Here is a 17,855-nt window from a genome sequence, read left to right as displayed (position 1 = left end):
CGGAAGGGGCGGCACAGGTCTTCCTGGTTGCTGCCGCTGCAGAGAGCCCCTGGGCAGCACCCCACGAGCGAACCTGAGCCTCGGGACCACAGGTAAGACCAAATTTTCTGCTGCAAGAAAGCTGCCTGGTGAACTCAAGACACAGGCCCACAAGAACAGCTGAAGACCTGTAGAGAGGAAAAACTACACGCCGGAAAGCAGAACACACTGTCCCCATAACTGACTGAAAGAGAGGAAAACAGGTCTACAACACTCCTGACACACAGGCTTATAGGTCAGTCTAGCCACTGTCAGAAATAGCAGAACAAAGTAACACTAGAGATAATCTGATGGCGAGAGGCAAGCGCAGGAACCCAAGCAACAGAAACCAAGACTGCATGCCATCATCGGAGCCCAATTCTCCCGCCAAAACAAACATGGAGTATCCAAACACACCAGAAAAGCAAGATCTAGTTTCAAAATCATATTTGATCATGATGCTGGAGGACTTCAAGAAAGACATGAACACACTTAGGGAAACACAGGAAATCATTAATAAACAAGTAGAGGCCTACAGAGAGGAATGGCAAAAATCCCTGAAAGAATTCCAGGAAAACACAATCAAACAGATGAAGGAATTAAAAATGGAAATAGAAGCAATCAAGAAAGAACACATGGAAACAACCCTGGATATAGAAAACCAAAAGAAGAGACAAGGAGCTGTAGATACAAGCTTCACCAACATTATACAAGAGATGGAAGAGAGAATCTCAGGAGCGGAAGATTCCATAGAAATCATTGACTCAACTGTCAAAGATAATGTAAAGCGGAAAAAGCTACTGGTCCAAAACATACAGGAAATCCAGGACTCAATGAGAAGATCAAACCTAAGGATAATAGGTATAGAAGAGAGTGAAGACTCCCAGCTCAAAGGACCAGTAAATATCTTCAACAAAATCATAGAAGAAAACTTCCCTAACCTAAAAAAAGAGATACCCATAGGCATACAAGAAGCCTACAGAACTCCAAATAGATTGGACCAGAAAAGAAACACCTCCCGTCACATAATTGTCAAAACACCAAACGCACAAAATAAAGAAAGAATATTAAAAGCAGTAAGGGAAAAAGGTCAAGTAACATATAAAGGGAGACCTATCAGAATCACACCAGACTTCTCGCCAGAAACTATGAAGGCCAGAAGATCCTGGACTGATGTCATACAGACCCTAAGAGAACACAAATGCCAGCCCAGGTTACTGTATCCAGCAAAACTCTCAATTAACATTGATGGAGAAACCAAGATATTCCATGACAAAACCAAATTTACACAATATCTTTCTACAAATCCAGCACTACAAAGGATAATAAATGGTAAAGCCCAACATAAGGAGGCAAGCTATACCCTAGAAGAAGCAAGACACTAATCGTCTTGGCAACAAAACAAAGAGAATGAAAGCACACAAACATAACCTCACATCCAAATATGAATATAACGGGAAGCAATAATCACTATTCCTTAATATCTCTCAATATCAATGGCCTCAACTCCCTAATAAAAAGACATAGATTAACAAACTGGATACGCAACGAGGACCCTGCATTCTGCTGCCTACAGGAAACACACCTCAGAGACAAAGACAGACACTACCTCAGAGTGAAAGGCTGGAAAACAACTTTCCAAGCAAATGGTCAGAAGAAGCAAGCTGGAGTAGCCATTCTAATATCAAATAAAATCAATTTCCAACTAAAAGTCATCAAAAAAGATAAGGAAGGACACTTCATATTCATCAAAGGAAAAATCCACCAAGATGAACTCTCAATCCTAAATATCTATGCCCCAAATACAAGGGCACCTACATACGTAAAAGAAACCTTACTAAAGCTCAAAACACACATTGCACCTCACACAATAATAGTGGGAGATTTCAACACCCCACTCTCATCAATGGACAGATCATGGAAACAGAAATTAAACAGTGATGTTGACAGACTAAGAGAAGTCATGAGCCAAATGGACTTAACGGATATTTATAGAACATTCTATCCTAAAGCAAAAGGATATACCTTCTTCTCAGCTCCTCATGGTACTTTCTCCAAAATTGACCATATAATTGGTCAAAAAACGGGCCTCAACAGGTACAGAAAGATAGAAATAATCCCATGCGTGCTATCGGACCACCACGGCCTAAAACTGGTCTTCAATAACAATAAGGGAAGAATGCCCACATATACGTGGAAATTGAACAATGCTCTACTCAATGATAACCTGGTCAAGGAAGAAATAAAGAAAGAAATTAAAAACTTCTTAGAATTTAATGAAAATGAAGATACAACATACTCAAACTTATGGGACACAATGAAAGCTGTGCTAAGAGGAAAACTCATAGTGCTGAGTGCCTGCAGAAAGAAACAGGAAAGAGCATATGTCAGCAGCTTGACAGCACACCTAAAAGCTCTAGAACAAAAAGAAGCAAATACACCCAGGAGGAGTAGAAGGCAGGAAATAATCAAACTCAGAGCTGAAATCAACCAAGTAGAAACAAAAAGGACCATAGAAAGAATCAACAGGACCAAAAGTTGGTTCTTTGAGAAAATCAACAAGATAGATAAACCCTTAGCCAGACTAACGAGAGGACACAGAGAGTGCGTCCAAATTAACAAAATCAGAAATGAAAAGGGAGACATAACTACAGATTCAGAGGAAATTCAAAAAATCATCAGATCTTACTATAAAAACCTATATTCAACCAAATTTGAAAATCTTCAGGAAATGGACTATTTCCTAGACAGATACCAGGTATCAAAGTTAAATCAGGAACAGATAAACCAGTTAAACAACCCCATAACTCCTAAGGAAATAGAAGCAGTCATTAAAGGTCTCCCAACCAAAAAGAGCCCAGGTCCAGATGGGTTTAGTGCAGAATTCTATCAAACCTTCATAGAAGACCTCATACCAATATTATCCAAACTATTCCACAAAATTGAAACAGATGGAGCCCTACCGAATTCCTTCTACGAATCTACAATTACTCTTATACCTAAACCACACAAAGACACAACAAAGAAAGAGAACTTCAGACCAATTTCCCTTATGAATATCGACGCAAAAATACTCAATAAAATTCTGGCAAACCGAATTCAAGAGCACATCAAAACAATCATCCACCATGATCAAGTAGGCTTCATCCCAGGCATGCAGGGATGGTTTAATATACGGAAAACCATCAACGTGATCCATTATATAAACAAACTGAAAGAACAGAACCACATGATCATTTCATTAGATGCTGAGAAAGCATTTGACAAAATTCAACACCCCTTCATGATAAAAGTCCTGGAAAGAATAGGAATTCAAGGCCCATACCTAAACATAGTAAAAGCCATATACAGCAAACCAGTTGCTAACATTAAACTAAATGGAGAGAAACTTGAAGCAATCCCACTAAAATCAGGGACTAGACAAGGCTGCCCACTCTCTCCCTACTTATTCAATATAGTTCTTGAAGTTCTAGCCAGAGCAATCAGACAACAAAAGGAGATCAAAGGGATACAGATCGGAAAAGAAGAGGTCAAAATATCACTATTTGCAGATGATATGATAGTATATTTAAGTGATCCCAAAAGTTCCACCAGAGAACTACTAAAGCTGATAAACAACTTCAGCAAAGTGGCTGGGTATAAAATTAACTCAAATAAATCAGTTGCCTTCCTCTATACAAAAGAGAAACAAGCCGAGAAAGAAATTAGGGAAACGACACCCTTCATAATAGACCCAAATAATATAAAGTACCTCGGTGTGACTTTAACCAAGCAAGTAAAAGATCTGTACAATAAGAACTTCAAGTCACTGAAGAAAGAAATTGAAGAAGACCTCAGAAGATGGAAAGATCTCCCATGCTCATGGATTGGCAGGATTAATATAGTAAAAATGGCCATTTTACCAAAAGCAATCTACAGATTCAATGCAATCCCCATCAAAATACCAATCCAATTCTTCAAAGAGTTAGACAGAACAATTTGCAAATTCATCTGGAATAACAAAAAACCCAGGATAGCTAAAGCTATCCTCAACAATAAAAGGACTTCAGGGGGAATCACTATCCCTGAACTCAAGCAGTATTACAGAGCAATAGTGATAAAAACTGCATGGTATTGGTACAGAGACAGACAGATAGACCAATGGAATAGAATTGAAGACCCAGAAATGAACCCACACACCTATGGTCACTTGATTTTTGACAAAGGAGCCAAAACCATCCAATGGAAAAAAGATAGCATTTTCAGCAAATGGTGCTGGTTCAACTGGAGGGCAACATGTAGAAGAATGCAGATCGATCCATGCTTATCACCCTGTACAAAGCTTAAGTCGAAGTGGATCAAGGACCTCCACATCAAACCAGACACACTCAAACTAATAGAAGAAAAACTAGGGAAGCATCTGGAACACATGGGCACTGGAAAAAATTTCCTGAACAAAACACCAATGGCTTATGCTCTAAGATCAAGAATTGACAAATGGGATCTCATAAAACTGCAAAGCTTCTGTAAGGCAAAGGACACTGTGGTTAGGACAAAACGGCAACCAACAGATTGGGAAAAGATCTTTACCAACCCTACAACAGATAGAGGCCTTATATCCAAAATATACAAAGAACTCAAGAAGTTAGACCGCAGGGAAACAAATAACCCTATTAAAAAATGGGGTTCAGAGCTAAACAAAGAATTCACAGCTGAGGAATGCCAAATGGCTGAGAAACACCTAAAGAAATGTTCAACATCTTTAGTCATAAGGGAAATGCAAATCAAAACAACCCTGAGATTTCACCTCACACCAGTGCGATTGGCTAAGATCAAAAACTCAGGTGACAGCAGATGCTGGCGAGGTTGTGGAGAAAGAGGAACACTCCTCCATTGTTGGTGGGATTGCAGACTGGTAAAATCATTCTGGAAATCAGTCTGGAGGTTCCTCAGAAAATTGGACATTGAACTGCCTGAGGATCCAGCTATACCTCTCTTGGGCATATACCCAAAAGATGCCTCAACATATAAAAGAGACACGTGCTCCACTATGTTCATCGCAGCCTTATTTATAATAGCCAGAAAATGGAAAGAACCCAGATGCCCTTCAACAGAGGAATGGATACAGAAAATGTGGTACATCTACACAATGGAATACTACTCAGCTATCAAAAACAACGAGTTTATGAAATTCGTAGGCAAATGGTTGGAACTGGAAAATATCATCCTGAGTGAACTAACCCAATCACAGAAAGACATACATGGTATGCACTCATTGATAAGTGGCTATTAGCCCAAATGCTTGAATTACCCTAGATCCCTAGAACAAACGAAACTCAAGACGGATGATCAAAATGTGAATGCTTCACTCCTTCTTTAAATGAGGAAAAAGAATACCCTTGGCAGGGAAGGGAGAGGCAAAGATTAAAACAGAGACTGAAGGAACACCCATTCAGAGCCTGTCCCACATTTGGCCCATACATATACAGCCACCCAATTGGACTAGATGGATGAAGCAAAGAAGTGCAGACCGACAGGAGCCGGATGTAGATCGCTCCTGAGAGACACAGCCAGAATACAGCAAATACAGAGGCGAATGCCAGCAGCAAACCACTGAACTGAGAATAGGTCCCCTATTGAAGGAATCAGAGAAAGAACTGGAAGAGCTTGAAGGGGCTCGAGACCCCAAAAGTACAACAATGCCAAGCAACCAGAGCTTCCAGGGACTAAGCCACTACCTAAAGACTATACATGGACTGACCCTGGACTCTGACCCCATAGGTAGCAATGAATATCCTAGTAAGAGCACCAGTGGAAGGGGAAGCCCTGGGTCCTGCTAAGACTGAACCCCCAGTGAACTAGTCTATGGGGGGAGGGCGGCAATGGTGGGAGGGTTGGGAGGGGAACACCCATAAGGAAGGGGAGGGGGGAGGGGGATGTTTGCCCGGAAACCGGGAAAGGGAATAACACTCGAAATGTATATAAGAAATACTCAAGTTAATAAAAAAAAAAAAAAAAACTCATTAAAACCAATTTAAAAAGAAAAAAAAAAAAAAAAAAAGAAAAAAAAACATAATACCATGCTTATCAGTTCTTATAATGCTCCCCTTTCAAACTTGGGGCATTTTTGGCCCAGTGAAATTCTTTTCTATGGTGCAATTCGATAGTGTATTAGAGAGAATAAGAGACTGTTATGCTATTTGCCTCAAACAGGACATCTACATTGCCACTCAGAGGCCTAGGTAAAAGCGCAAAAGAGAGGGTGGAAGGTTTGTGAGATGGGAAGGAGTGAGTACTGCATAGTCACTGTAATCATGAACACAGAGAAGCTGTGGACCACCTTCATGGGACCTGAAAAGGGGGTGGACAGGGAGGAGTGTGAAGGTAGGGGAGCGGCGAGTCTGTGGAAGTGATAGGGGAATAGGAGAGGTTTGTGGAGAATGGGTGTGGTCACAATGCATTATACACACAAACACTGTCAAAGAGCTAGAAGAAGAAAACACACACACACACACACACACACACACACACACAAAATCTCAGCTCAGGAGATAGGAGACTACATGGAAGATAATCTAGCATCTAGGATGTGACTAAGGGAAATGTGGGAAGTCGTGAGTTGTGGTTTGGAGAATCCAAAGACAGCAGAAACGGGGGGGGGGGAGAGGCTTGCTGTTCAGAGGACCAGCTACGTCCTTCCAGTTATCTGCTCTGCAATCTTCTGGCATCTCAGGGAGACTCTGCTTTGGAAGCAGAGCTGGGAATGAAGTTCTCCATTTCTGAAACCCTCCTCCAGAATGCCTTGCTAATGCCCTGTAGATGAAATCCTGAATGGCAAAAGCCCAGTTAGCTTGTAAAGACAGCCTCCCGCTTTGTTCTTTACATTCCACAAATTGTCTGACCCACCCACACATAAAGAATCTCATTCGTCTTACAGACTCATCTGCCTACCTCAGCCCGCTGTCCTGAGATGCCTAGCTGTCATACTCTAGTTCTAGAACCACTGCTACAGAATTGATAACTTTTGCTCAAGAAAGGTCTGGATCATGTGACTACCAGCTTCAGATCCAGCAGAAGAACTCATCTTTCTTTCTCTGTTAACAAGGCAAGGGCTTTTTATGACTACATGCCCTTCACAGCAAATAAAAAGTTTCGAGGCACCTTTCAGATATGCTAGGACAGAAAAAAAAAAAAAAAAAAAAAAGATGGATGAAGCAAAGAAGTGCAGACTGACAGGAGCCGGATGTAGATCGCTCCTGAGAGACACAGCCAGAATACAGCAAATACAGAGGCAAATGCCAGCAGCAAACCACTGAACTGAGAATAGGTCCCCTATTGAAGGAATCAGAGAAAGAACTGGAAGAGCTTGAAGGGGCTCGAGACCCCAAAAGTACAACAATGCCAAGCAACCAGAGCTTCCAGGGACTAAGCCACTACCTAAAGACTATACATGGACTGACCCTGGACTCTGACCCCATAGGTAGCAATGAATATCCTAGTAAGAGCACCAGTGGAAGGGGAAGCCCTGGGTCCTGCTAAGACTGAAGCCCCAGTGAACTAGTCTATGGTGGGAGGGCGGCAATGGGGGGAGGGTTGGGAGGGGAACACCCATAAGGAAGGGTAGGGGGGAGGGGGATGTTTGCCCAGAAACCGGGAAAGGGAATAACACTCGAAATGTATATAAGAAATACTCAAGTTAATAAAAAAAAAAACTGCATGGTATTGGTACAGAGACAGACAGATAGACCAATGGAATAGAACTGAAGACCCAGAAATGAACCCATACAACTATTGTCACTTGATTTTGGACAAAGGAGCCAAAACCATCCAATGGAAAAAAGATAGCATTTTCAGCAAATGGTACTGGTTCAACTGGAGGTCAGCATGTAGAAGAATGCAGATCAATCCATGCTTATCACCCTGTACAAAGCTTAAGTCCAAGTGGATCAAGGACCTCCACATCAAACCAGATACACTCAAACTAATAGAAGAAAAACTAGGGAAGCATCTCAAACACATGGGCACTGGAGAAAATTTTCTGAACAAAATACCAATGGCTTATGCTCTAAGATCAAGAATCGACAAATGGGATCTCATAAAACTGCAAAGCTTCTGTAAGGCAAAGGACACTGTGGTTAGGACAAAACAGCAACCAACAGATTGGGAAAAGATCTTTACCAGTCCTACAACAGATAGAGGCCTTATATCCAAAATATACAAAGAACTCAAGAAGTTAGACCACAGGGAGACAAATAACCCTATTAAAAAAAAATGGGGTTCAGAGCTAAACAAAGAATTCACAGCTGAGGAATGGCTGAGAAACTCCTAAAGAAATGTTCAACATCTTCACTCATAAGGGAAATGCAAATCAAAACAACCCTGAGATTTCACCTCACACCAGTGAGAATGGCTAAGATCAAAAACTCAGGTGACAGCAAATGCTGGCGAGGATGTGGAGAAAGAGGAACACTCCTCCATTGTTGGTGGGATTGCAGACTGGTACAACCATTCTGGAAATCAGTCTGCAAGTTCCTCAGAAAATTGGACATTGACCTACCTGAGGACCCAGCTATACATCTCTTGGGCATATACCCAAAAGATGCCCAACATATAACAAAGACACATGCTCCACTATGTTCACAGCAACTTTATTTATATGAGCCAGAAGCTGGAAAGAACCCAGATGCCCTTCAACAGAGGAATGGATACAGAAAATGTGGTACATCTACACAATGGAATATTACTCAGCTATCTAAATCAATGACTTTATGAAATTTATAGGCAAATGGATGGAACTGAAAAATATCATCCTGAGTGAGGTAACCCAATCACAGAAAAACACACATGGTCTGCTCTCATTGATAAGTGGATATTAGCCCAAATGCTCGAATTACCCTAGATGCACAGAACACATGAAACTCAAGAAGGACGACCAAAATGCGCATGCTTCACTCCTTCTTTAAAAGGGGAACAAGAATACCTTGGGAAGGAATAGGGAAGCATAGTTTAGAACAGGGGCAGAAGGAACACCCATTAAGAGCCTGCCCCACATGTGGCCCATACATATACAGCCACCAAACTAGATAAGATGGATGAAGCAAAGAAGTGCAGGCTGACAGGAACTGGATGTGTATCTCTCCTGAGAGACACAGCCAGAATACTACAAATTCATAGGCGAATGCCAGCAGCAAACCACTAAACTGAGAATGGGACCCCCATTGAAGGATTCAGAGAAAGGCCTGAAAGACCTTGAAGGGGCTTGAGACCCCATATGAACAACAATGCCAACCAACCAGAGCTTCCAGGGACTAAGCCCCTACCCAAAGGCATGGACTGACCCTGGACTCCAACTGCATATGTAGCAATGAATAGCCTAGTAAGAGCACTGATGGAAGGGGAAGCCCAGGGTCCTGCCAAGACTGAACCCCCATTGAACGTGATTGTTGGGGGAGGGCGGTAATGGGGGGAGGATGGGGAGGGGAACACCCATATAGAAGGGGAAGAGGAGGGGTTAGGTGGATGTTTGCCCGCAAACCGGGAAGTGGAATAACGATTGAAATGTAAATAAGAAATAGTCAAGTTAATAAAGATGGAAGAAAAGAAACCATAGGGAATAAAATGACTATGAACAAAAAAAGAAATTAAAATTGTCGCCTTGATCAGACTTTTGTCTTGGCGTCCTTCTTCATGTATCTTATCCCCCATTCTCTTCCAGATACCCTCTGGACCCTCATTGACAGTCCTGGTGGATGGGACAACATACAGCCTACAAACCAGTCACTATTGGGAATGCCAAGAAGTGCAATCTGACAGGATCCTAATATAGCTGTCTCCTGAGAGGCTTTAGCAGAGCATGACAAATACACAGGTGGATCCTCACAGCTAACCACTGAACTGAGAATGGGGTTCCCAATGGAGGAGTTAGAGACAGGATTGAAGAAGCTGAAGGGGTTTGCAACTCTATAAGAACGATAATGCCAAGCCAACCAGAGCACCCAGGGACTAAACCACCATCCAAAGAGTACACATGACAGACTCATGGCTCCAACTGCACATGTATCAGAGGATGATGTTGGGCATCAAAGGGAGGAGAAGCCCTTGGTCCTGCTCGATGCCCCAGTGTAGGGGAATGTCGGGGTTGGGAGGCCAGATGCGTGATTGGTGTGTGATTGGTGGAACACCCTCACAGAAGCAGGAGGAGGGGGAGGGGAGATATGGGCAGGAAACTGGGAAAGCATATAACATTTGAAAAGAAAACAAATCAAAATCCAATAAAAAAATATCCCTAATGTTACAAAAAATAAATAAAAGAAAGGTTAAAAATTAAAAAATAAAAATAAATAAATTTATTTCTTCTGAATAATTTTGGCTTAAATTTATTTGTCAGCTCTTATCACTATAGTACATGCTTACTTTCTCATTCTATTTACTTGGAATAACTTTTTCTCTATTTTCACCCTAATGTTAAATTTGCCTTTGATCATAAGGTGTGTCATGGGAGCAATGGATAGATTAATCTCTTTTTAATTCAATCTGATTATCTTTATTTTTACTGGAAAATTTGGTCCATAAAAATTAAAGTTATACTACAAAGGTATTGATTATTGTCATCTTGCTGCTTTGGGGGTGTTTTTTGTTTTGTCTATAATTGCTCTTTCAGGATAGCTTATTCTTTTCTGAAGGATCCTGAATGTGTCCATAGTTCTTTGTAGTCTCAAGAATTCCTTCAGGTATCCTCCTTAATGCCAATTTAGTGGTGATGAATTTATCCTGCTTATTTTTATCAAGGGAAGATTTTGTTTCACTTTTAATTAAAACAGATAGTTTTGCTGGGTGTAGTAATCTCACTTGGCATTTGCTGTCTTTCAATAATAATATACATTGCTCTATATTCTGGCCTTTGTGGTTTCTGTTGAGAAAATTGCTGTAATTCTGATGTGTTTGCTTCTATGTGTGACTTGTTCTCTCTTGCAGCTTTCATTAATATTTGTTTATTCTCTATGTTTAGGGTTTTGACTGTAAACGATATGATGTTCATGTATGATCTTGTCTATTTGGTGTTTAAATGCTTCCTGATCTTATATGATTACTTCTTTACATTTAGAAAAGTTTCTGCTATGATTTTATCAAGTACATTGTTTATGCCTTTAACATTTTCTTCTCCTTTTATTTCCATAATTAATTATGTTGATAATTTCATGGTGTTTTATAGATTTCATATGCATATGTTGGTATTTTCTTATTATTGTATATTTTTAATCCTGGTGGAGTATTTTAGGATCTCTTGGGTATAGAATCATGACTTGATGGATGCAGTCTTATTCATGAGTTATACATGCACCTTGGAGGGATAAATTAGATATCCTATTTAGGGCTGGGATTTCAATAAACCACTCAATCTCAGTATTTGGTTAGCTACAAGTCTATGCATTAACTAACTTCCAATGCAAAGGAGATAAGTGATGCTATCACCCCTTATTTAAAAAGGGCTCTCTTTACATCAAATAGAGACCATCACAGAAAACTGCAACAGGACACAAGGCAAGGGGAGCAGACTGTAGGGAACACAGGCCCGATGGATAAATCTATATCAGAGTTATTGTATCTCTAGAACATCATGGAAGATGGAGCAAAAATACTGTAAGTGTCAGAATAGCAGGATGGCTGCTCTGCAATAAGCTTTCCTAAAAATGTATGCATACACAAGATTGGAAAAATATCAACATCAATGAACATGTTCATGTGGAGGAGGGGAAATTTCATGGGGTCACAACCTTCTCAAAGAACTGCAGGCTACTAAAGACTGCTAAGAGAATTAGCCCTTCAAGGGATGAGCTCTCTTGTTGGTTGTCCATTGTAGAGTTGTCAACCCTTAAACAATATATACGCAAACAACAAAAACAGACTCAGAAGATTGATTGTGTGTGTGTGTGTGTGTGTGTGTGTGTGTGTGTGTGTGTGTGTGTACACAAAGAAAAGATGCTATCTACTTGAAAGGACATGGGAGAGATTCAAATGAAAGTATCTGGGATGGGCTAGAAGGAAGAAAGGAAAATAGGAAATTATATCATTCTACTTCCATTAAAATCTTATTAAATAATTTTCAGCAATAAAAATTTGATTATCAATAAATTAAGTGTAAACTATAATGGAATTACATAGGATTTTTTTCAGTCACATCAAGTGATATTTTTTCCCTTGGTAGAATGGGTTTTTAACTCTCTCTGTATGATATTTCAGGTAGAGAATTGCATTGGTGGGGAAGACACAGTTTACAGTTCTAGTTTAAATCTAAAAATCTAAATCATTATTATGTATTGTTCCAATGGCATATAGACCAACCACCTTTGGAAGAGAGTTTCCCACACTACAACACAACTGCAGTTCAACTTCCTCTTTAATGATCTATCAGGTTCCATACTCTGTATTAGGTAAAGCGAAATGGGAACCTTACTGTAGTTTCCTCCTGACTTAGGCAGAGAAATTTGAGAGCAAGACTGTCTCAGCCCTCAGATTCACATTTCTGTCCCCTCACTCTCTCCCCTAAGTATATGTGGCCATTGGTTCTGCCCAGTTTTGAGCTCTGCAGATCCTCTTTCCTTATGATATTCAACTGTGCAAGTTGTAGGGGGTTGGAAGAAGAGGTTACTGCCAACCTCAACCATTGTCCTTATGAAAGAGCTTGCCACCAACCCCTAGTTTCATACATAAATCCCCTTTCTCTCTGTCCATGATGGTTTACAGGGCCATTGGTCCATTGGGCTCCAGACTCTGCTCTAGCTCATCACAGTGTTGATGTGAATGGGGAGGAGAGGGTAAAAGACAATGTCAGAAAATTCCTACTGACAATAACAGTGTTCTGCTTCACTGTTCAACTCCCAGATGTTCCCCCACAATTATGTAGCCAGTCTTTGGTCATCCAGTTAATTATTAGGCAAGAATTTCCTGTAGTTTGGCCTAACCTACCCCAAGCCACTGAAGGCATCTGAGAACTGTCCACAATCCCTTCCACCTATTTTCTCAAAAAATATCTCAGCTATTGACAAATCCATTTACAACTATCATTTCTTTAAGGAATAAAAAATGGGCATGTTTCAACCATCCTACCTGTTTTCCTTCGCCAAGTTAAATGGATGAGGCTGCTAAATGCTGTTTTCCCCCAAAGCCTTTCAGTGTTTTTTAAGCAGTACTTATAAGCATTTTGATACAACTATAGAACAAACCACTACACTAAAAGCAGCAATTTGATACTGTGATTTTATGTATTTTCTCGATTTTCCTTAACTAATTTAAATTTCTCAACTATATAATAAGTGATTCACATGACAATCTTTACATAAGAAATGTGGTTTTTATTAGAGCTCCCCTTAGGTTTTGTTTCAGTTTATGTATCAAGTATTAAGCCTAAGTCTGTAGATTAGTATATAATCAGATTCTTCTCAATTCTTGCTGAACTCTATCTAATGCTGTATCCTTCTGTCTCCAAAGACACTGTCTCTGAAGAAGCACAATGCAGCATAATTTTTTAAACTTGAAATTAGGTTACTCAGAAGATTCATTAGTGAGTGTACATCTCAAGGGATTATGTTTATTTAGTTAGTTGCATTTTTACCAAATAAGCAACGATTAAGTTAGAAAAAGAAGATGCTCATGGCTCTGATAAGTCATAGCAACAAGAATCATAAGTGGAGCATTCATACCAGCAATTCGTTGATTTGTTTTTACAGGAAGAAAGTTTAAACAGTATAAAAGTAAGTCCAAGAAACTGAATACAGATGGATTCTACCTAGGTGTCAATGCATCCCCAATCAGTCGCAAGCTTGACTGTGGCAAAGGTAACTAGAAGTTGATACGAGAATATTCATGTCAATTTTCATTTCAATGAAGGAATTTTAAGACTTCAAACTTCAACAACAAACAAAATCTAACATTAACAGTCACAATGGTAAGTACAATCAATACTCTTGTCTTTATTATATTTATTTGTTTGATCTCATTTTTTATACCTTGGAAAAATTTAACTCATAAAATAAGAAATAAATTTGTGATAATTTCTATATTTTAAAAAGCATTCTCTTTATTTACACAACAAAATTTCTCTGCATATATAAACCTAATCTGATGATATTTTATATATGACTATATATAGAATTTAAGAGTTAAACTCAACTGGTCACACATCCCTATAATCTCAGCATGCTAAAGATTCACAGAATAATAAATAAATGTTACATTTTGATAGCTATTGATAAATATTTCAACTTTATTGAGAATCTCAAATCAATCAATGAATCATCATCATCATTTCTGTGCATATAAAAAGGTAAACACCTATAACACATCCTAAGAATGAGAAATTAGTTAACAGAGAATTACCTCACAGAAATCTATCTTCTCATTTCATTTTGAAAATAGAATAAACAAAAGTCAGCTAGCTACATGAATAGCACTGACTACAAAGGACTAACAGTGACAATGTTAATCTTTTACTCAGTGGCATGATCACTGTCCCCTCTGAGACTAGATGTAGAGTAGGAAGAAGAAATTTTTAAAGCATCCAAGGAAAAGAAAGCAATTCCTCTTCTGTCACCTATAAAAGTAAATAGAGCAAAATGTTGGTCTTTTGAAGAACCAAAGTAGTTGTTTCTGGTGAAGCATGTGTGCAATCTTAGGAAACTGAAACTGGAGGATTGGGGTTTAGACGTCATACTGTACTACATATCAATATCCTGTCTGAAAACAGTTTTAACTAAAAAATACTACCAAAGAATATATAACTAGCTATCAGTTCGAAATCATGCAAAATGTAAGTAAACAAAGTCAGTATGAAAATGTTTTGCATTAGAAGCCCAAATAGAAAGGAAATATATTTGTAGATATCTGATTGGAAAATATGCAATAGACAAATATATTTAGAAAAATTTGTTAGACAACCAGTTCAATGTGGGATTGTCTGACTTTTGCCAAGTTGTATAATAAAAAGGGAGGTGGGGATGGTCTACGTTCCATGATTTGAATCTTAAACCAGTATTCTTCTTTGTATATTAATAGCAAGTAATGATTCTTGGGTTTGCAGAGACAGGAGTGTCCAGTACCACATTTGTCAAACTTGCAGGAAACTATCTGGGAGATTTTAGAGTTGGAAAAATGAAAATCAACCAGGTAAGTTGGGAATAGGGTACTCCTGTTCTGTTGGAAGTGGTCGCTAAAAATCTGGCACTGGGGATGTGGTACATATTGGAGCATGTTACCTTTTTTGAAAAGAAGAGCATGCTACTGGAATGGGTTTTGTCTGAGATATGCTCAAATTAATATATCAGGTCACAACTGAGAATTAAAGGGCCATGGAAAGATAGAAATATGTGTATAATGGAGATCACCTGAATTATGGTAAGGTAACATAAAAGAGCTGAAGAAAATGCCATAATCTTTTAAGTAAAGAGAATAAAGTTTTAATAACTTTGTCAACAGTCTAAAATAAATAAAAGAATCAAATTGACACTCACAACCTCATAATTTGTAGAAAAGACAATGTTTCAAACTGAATATGTAAATGTTCATTCCAAATTAATTAATACCATTTACTCATGCATATGTTCTTAACTGTGTCACAATATTTTTTTCTTAAATTGGGTTAGCCAATTTCCTTATTCTTTCATTCCATGTTTTATCATGAGCTTAAGGCTATGTGGGAAAAGTAGATTCAAACTTGATATGATGTGGTGGGGAGTCATCACAGACAGCATCTTTGAAATTTATTTTTCAAAGTATTTCTTGAGAGAATGTGTGTGTTCTCTGCATAATTACATCGTGCTTTAAAGGCTTCTCTGCTATTGTTATTATTATTGCTCTGAATTGTTAAGTGATCACTAGGGAACAGAGAAACCAAATAAGAAGGCAGGCAGTATCATGGCAGCAACTATAGAAGTGAGTGTGTGTGTGTGTGTGTGTGTGTGTGTGTGTGTGTGTGTGTGTGTCTGTGTCTGTGTCTGTTTCTGTGTCTGTGTCTGTGTCTGTTATAGTGTTTATAGGTATGTTGTACACATAGGTGAGTTGATACGTGTGCATGTACTGTATATTCATAAATGCTAAGTCTGGATGTCTTCAGGGTGAAAACACAAATTGCAGTAAACACAATTAAATGTTTCAAGTACAGAGTTACAATAGAGGCCAGAAGTGACAGAATTGTGCATAGTTCTCTCACATTGTCCAGCTTGTTTCGGCACTTTACAAAGGAGCAACACACTTGAACAAAGCATCATATAATTCCACCTAGTTTTGATACTTCTTGAGCCAAAAGGGATTTTTGTTTCACATAAAATAACAGAATCACAGGACTTACAGGTCCTTCCACATTATGCATTTAAAGGGTAATTTTTGAGGTATAATGAATAAGAAAAACCTGACAAATTTAAAATGGAATCTATATTTAAAACTCTCTAAATGTTCTCTGCAGATCTAAAAAAACAGAAATCAAAGATGAGGAACCACACTGTCATAACATTCATCTTACTTGGACTGACAGATGACCAACAACTGCAGGTTCTTATCTTTATCATTCTCTTCTTCACCTACTCACTGAGCATAACTGGAAATCTGGCCATCATCTCCCTCGTCTTAGTGGATCCTCACCTTAAAACAGCCATGTATTATTTCCTTAAAAACTTTGCTGTCTTAGAGATCTCCTTCACATCTGCAAGCATCCCCAGATACCTGTATAGCATAGCAACAGGTGACAAAACAATTACCTATAATGCCTGTGTTGCCCAAGTATTTTTTACCGACCTCTTTGGTGTAACTGAATTTTTTCTTCTAGCTGCCATGTCCTATGACCGTTATGTGGCCATCTGCAGGCCACTGCACTATTTGACTACCATGAATACCGCTGTCTGCAGAAGACTTGTGTTTTGTTGTTGGGTAGCTGGTTTATTTATTTTAATTCCCCCACTTAGCCTCGGCCTAAATCTGCAGTTCTGTGATTCTAATATCATTGATCATTTTATCTGTGATGCTTCCCCTCTCCTTAAAATCTCTTGTTCAGACACTTGGTTCATGGAGCACACAGTTCTCATCTGTGCTGTACTGACTCTCATTATAACGCTGGTGTGTGTTGTTCTCTCCTACATTAATATTATCAAGGCAGTTCTTAGATTCCCTTCTGCCCAACAAAAGAAAAAGGCCATCTCTACCTGTTCTTCCCACATGATTGTGGTTTCCATCACCTATGGTAGCTGCATCTTCATCTACATCAAGCCTTCCGCAAAGGAGGAGGTGGCCATCAACAAGGGTGTGACTGTCCTCACTACTTCCATTGCTCCTATGCTAAACCCCTTCATCTACACACTTAGGAATAGGCAAGTCAAGCAAGCCTTCTGTGATTCAATAAAAAGAATTATAGCATTTTCCAAGAAATAAGACAGGATGAAACCCAATAAACATGGACGGTATACTTCCCAAACTTCTGGGTCAGGCTGACTTTTCCTGAACACTCTTTCTCATTGTAGTCGATTAACATTCCTTCTCCTACAAACCTCTATTAGGATCACATCCTTCCATGTGTGCTAATAACTTTCATAAACCATAACCCCTGTTTCACTTTAAAATTTAGAATACCAGAAAATGATAGTGAAAACTAAAACAATAGAGAAGCAATTGCCAGCAGATTTTTATATCTTCAACAAAAAAAGTAAGTCACCATTCTTTTTTCTAAATCAAAACTTTCAATTGATTAATTCACTAATTCATTTAATGGAAACTAGTGTGTATTCGCCTTAAGTTGAGCACTATTTAGGTCCTAAAACAGAAGAGGACACAAACAAAACAAAAAAAACAGAAAAACACAATCACAACCCCCTCCC

The 17,855-nt window shown here is 39.0% G+C and overlaps 1 protein-coding gene across 1 annotated transcript; it reads left to right on the top strand.

Annotated features, from left to right (window-relative positions):
- Positions 1-16,476: 16,476 nt before the first annotated feature.
- Positions 16,477-17,412, top strand: Or6c203b (olfactory receptor family 6 subfamily C member 203B). The gene has a single exon (NM_001395585.1). The coding sequence runs from the start codon at positions 16,477-16,479 to the stop codon at positions 17,410-17,412; it is 936 nt and encodes a 311-aa protein (NP_001382514.1).
- Positions 17,413-17,855: the final 443 nt, after the last annotated feature.

Source organism: Rattus norvegicus, chromosome 7 (assembly GCF_036323735.1).
Source record: "Rattus norvegicus strain BN/NHsdMcwi chromosome 7, GRCr8, whole genome shotgun sequence".
Taxonomy (NCBI): domain Eukaryota; kingdom Metazoa; phylum Chordata; class Mammalia; order Rodentia; family Muridae; genus Rattus; species Rattus norvegicus.
The sequence above is the reverse complement of the archived record's forward strand: the minus strand, read 5'-3'. Positions and strand labels throughout refer to the sequence as shown.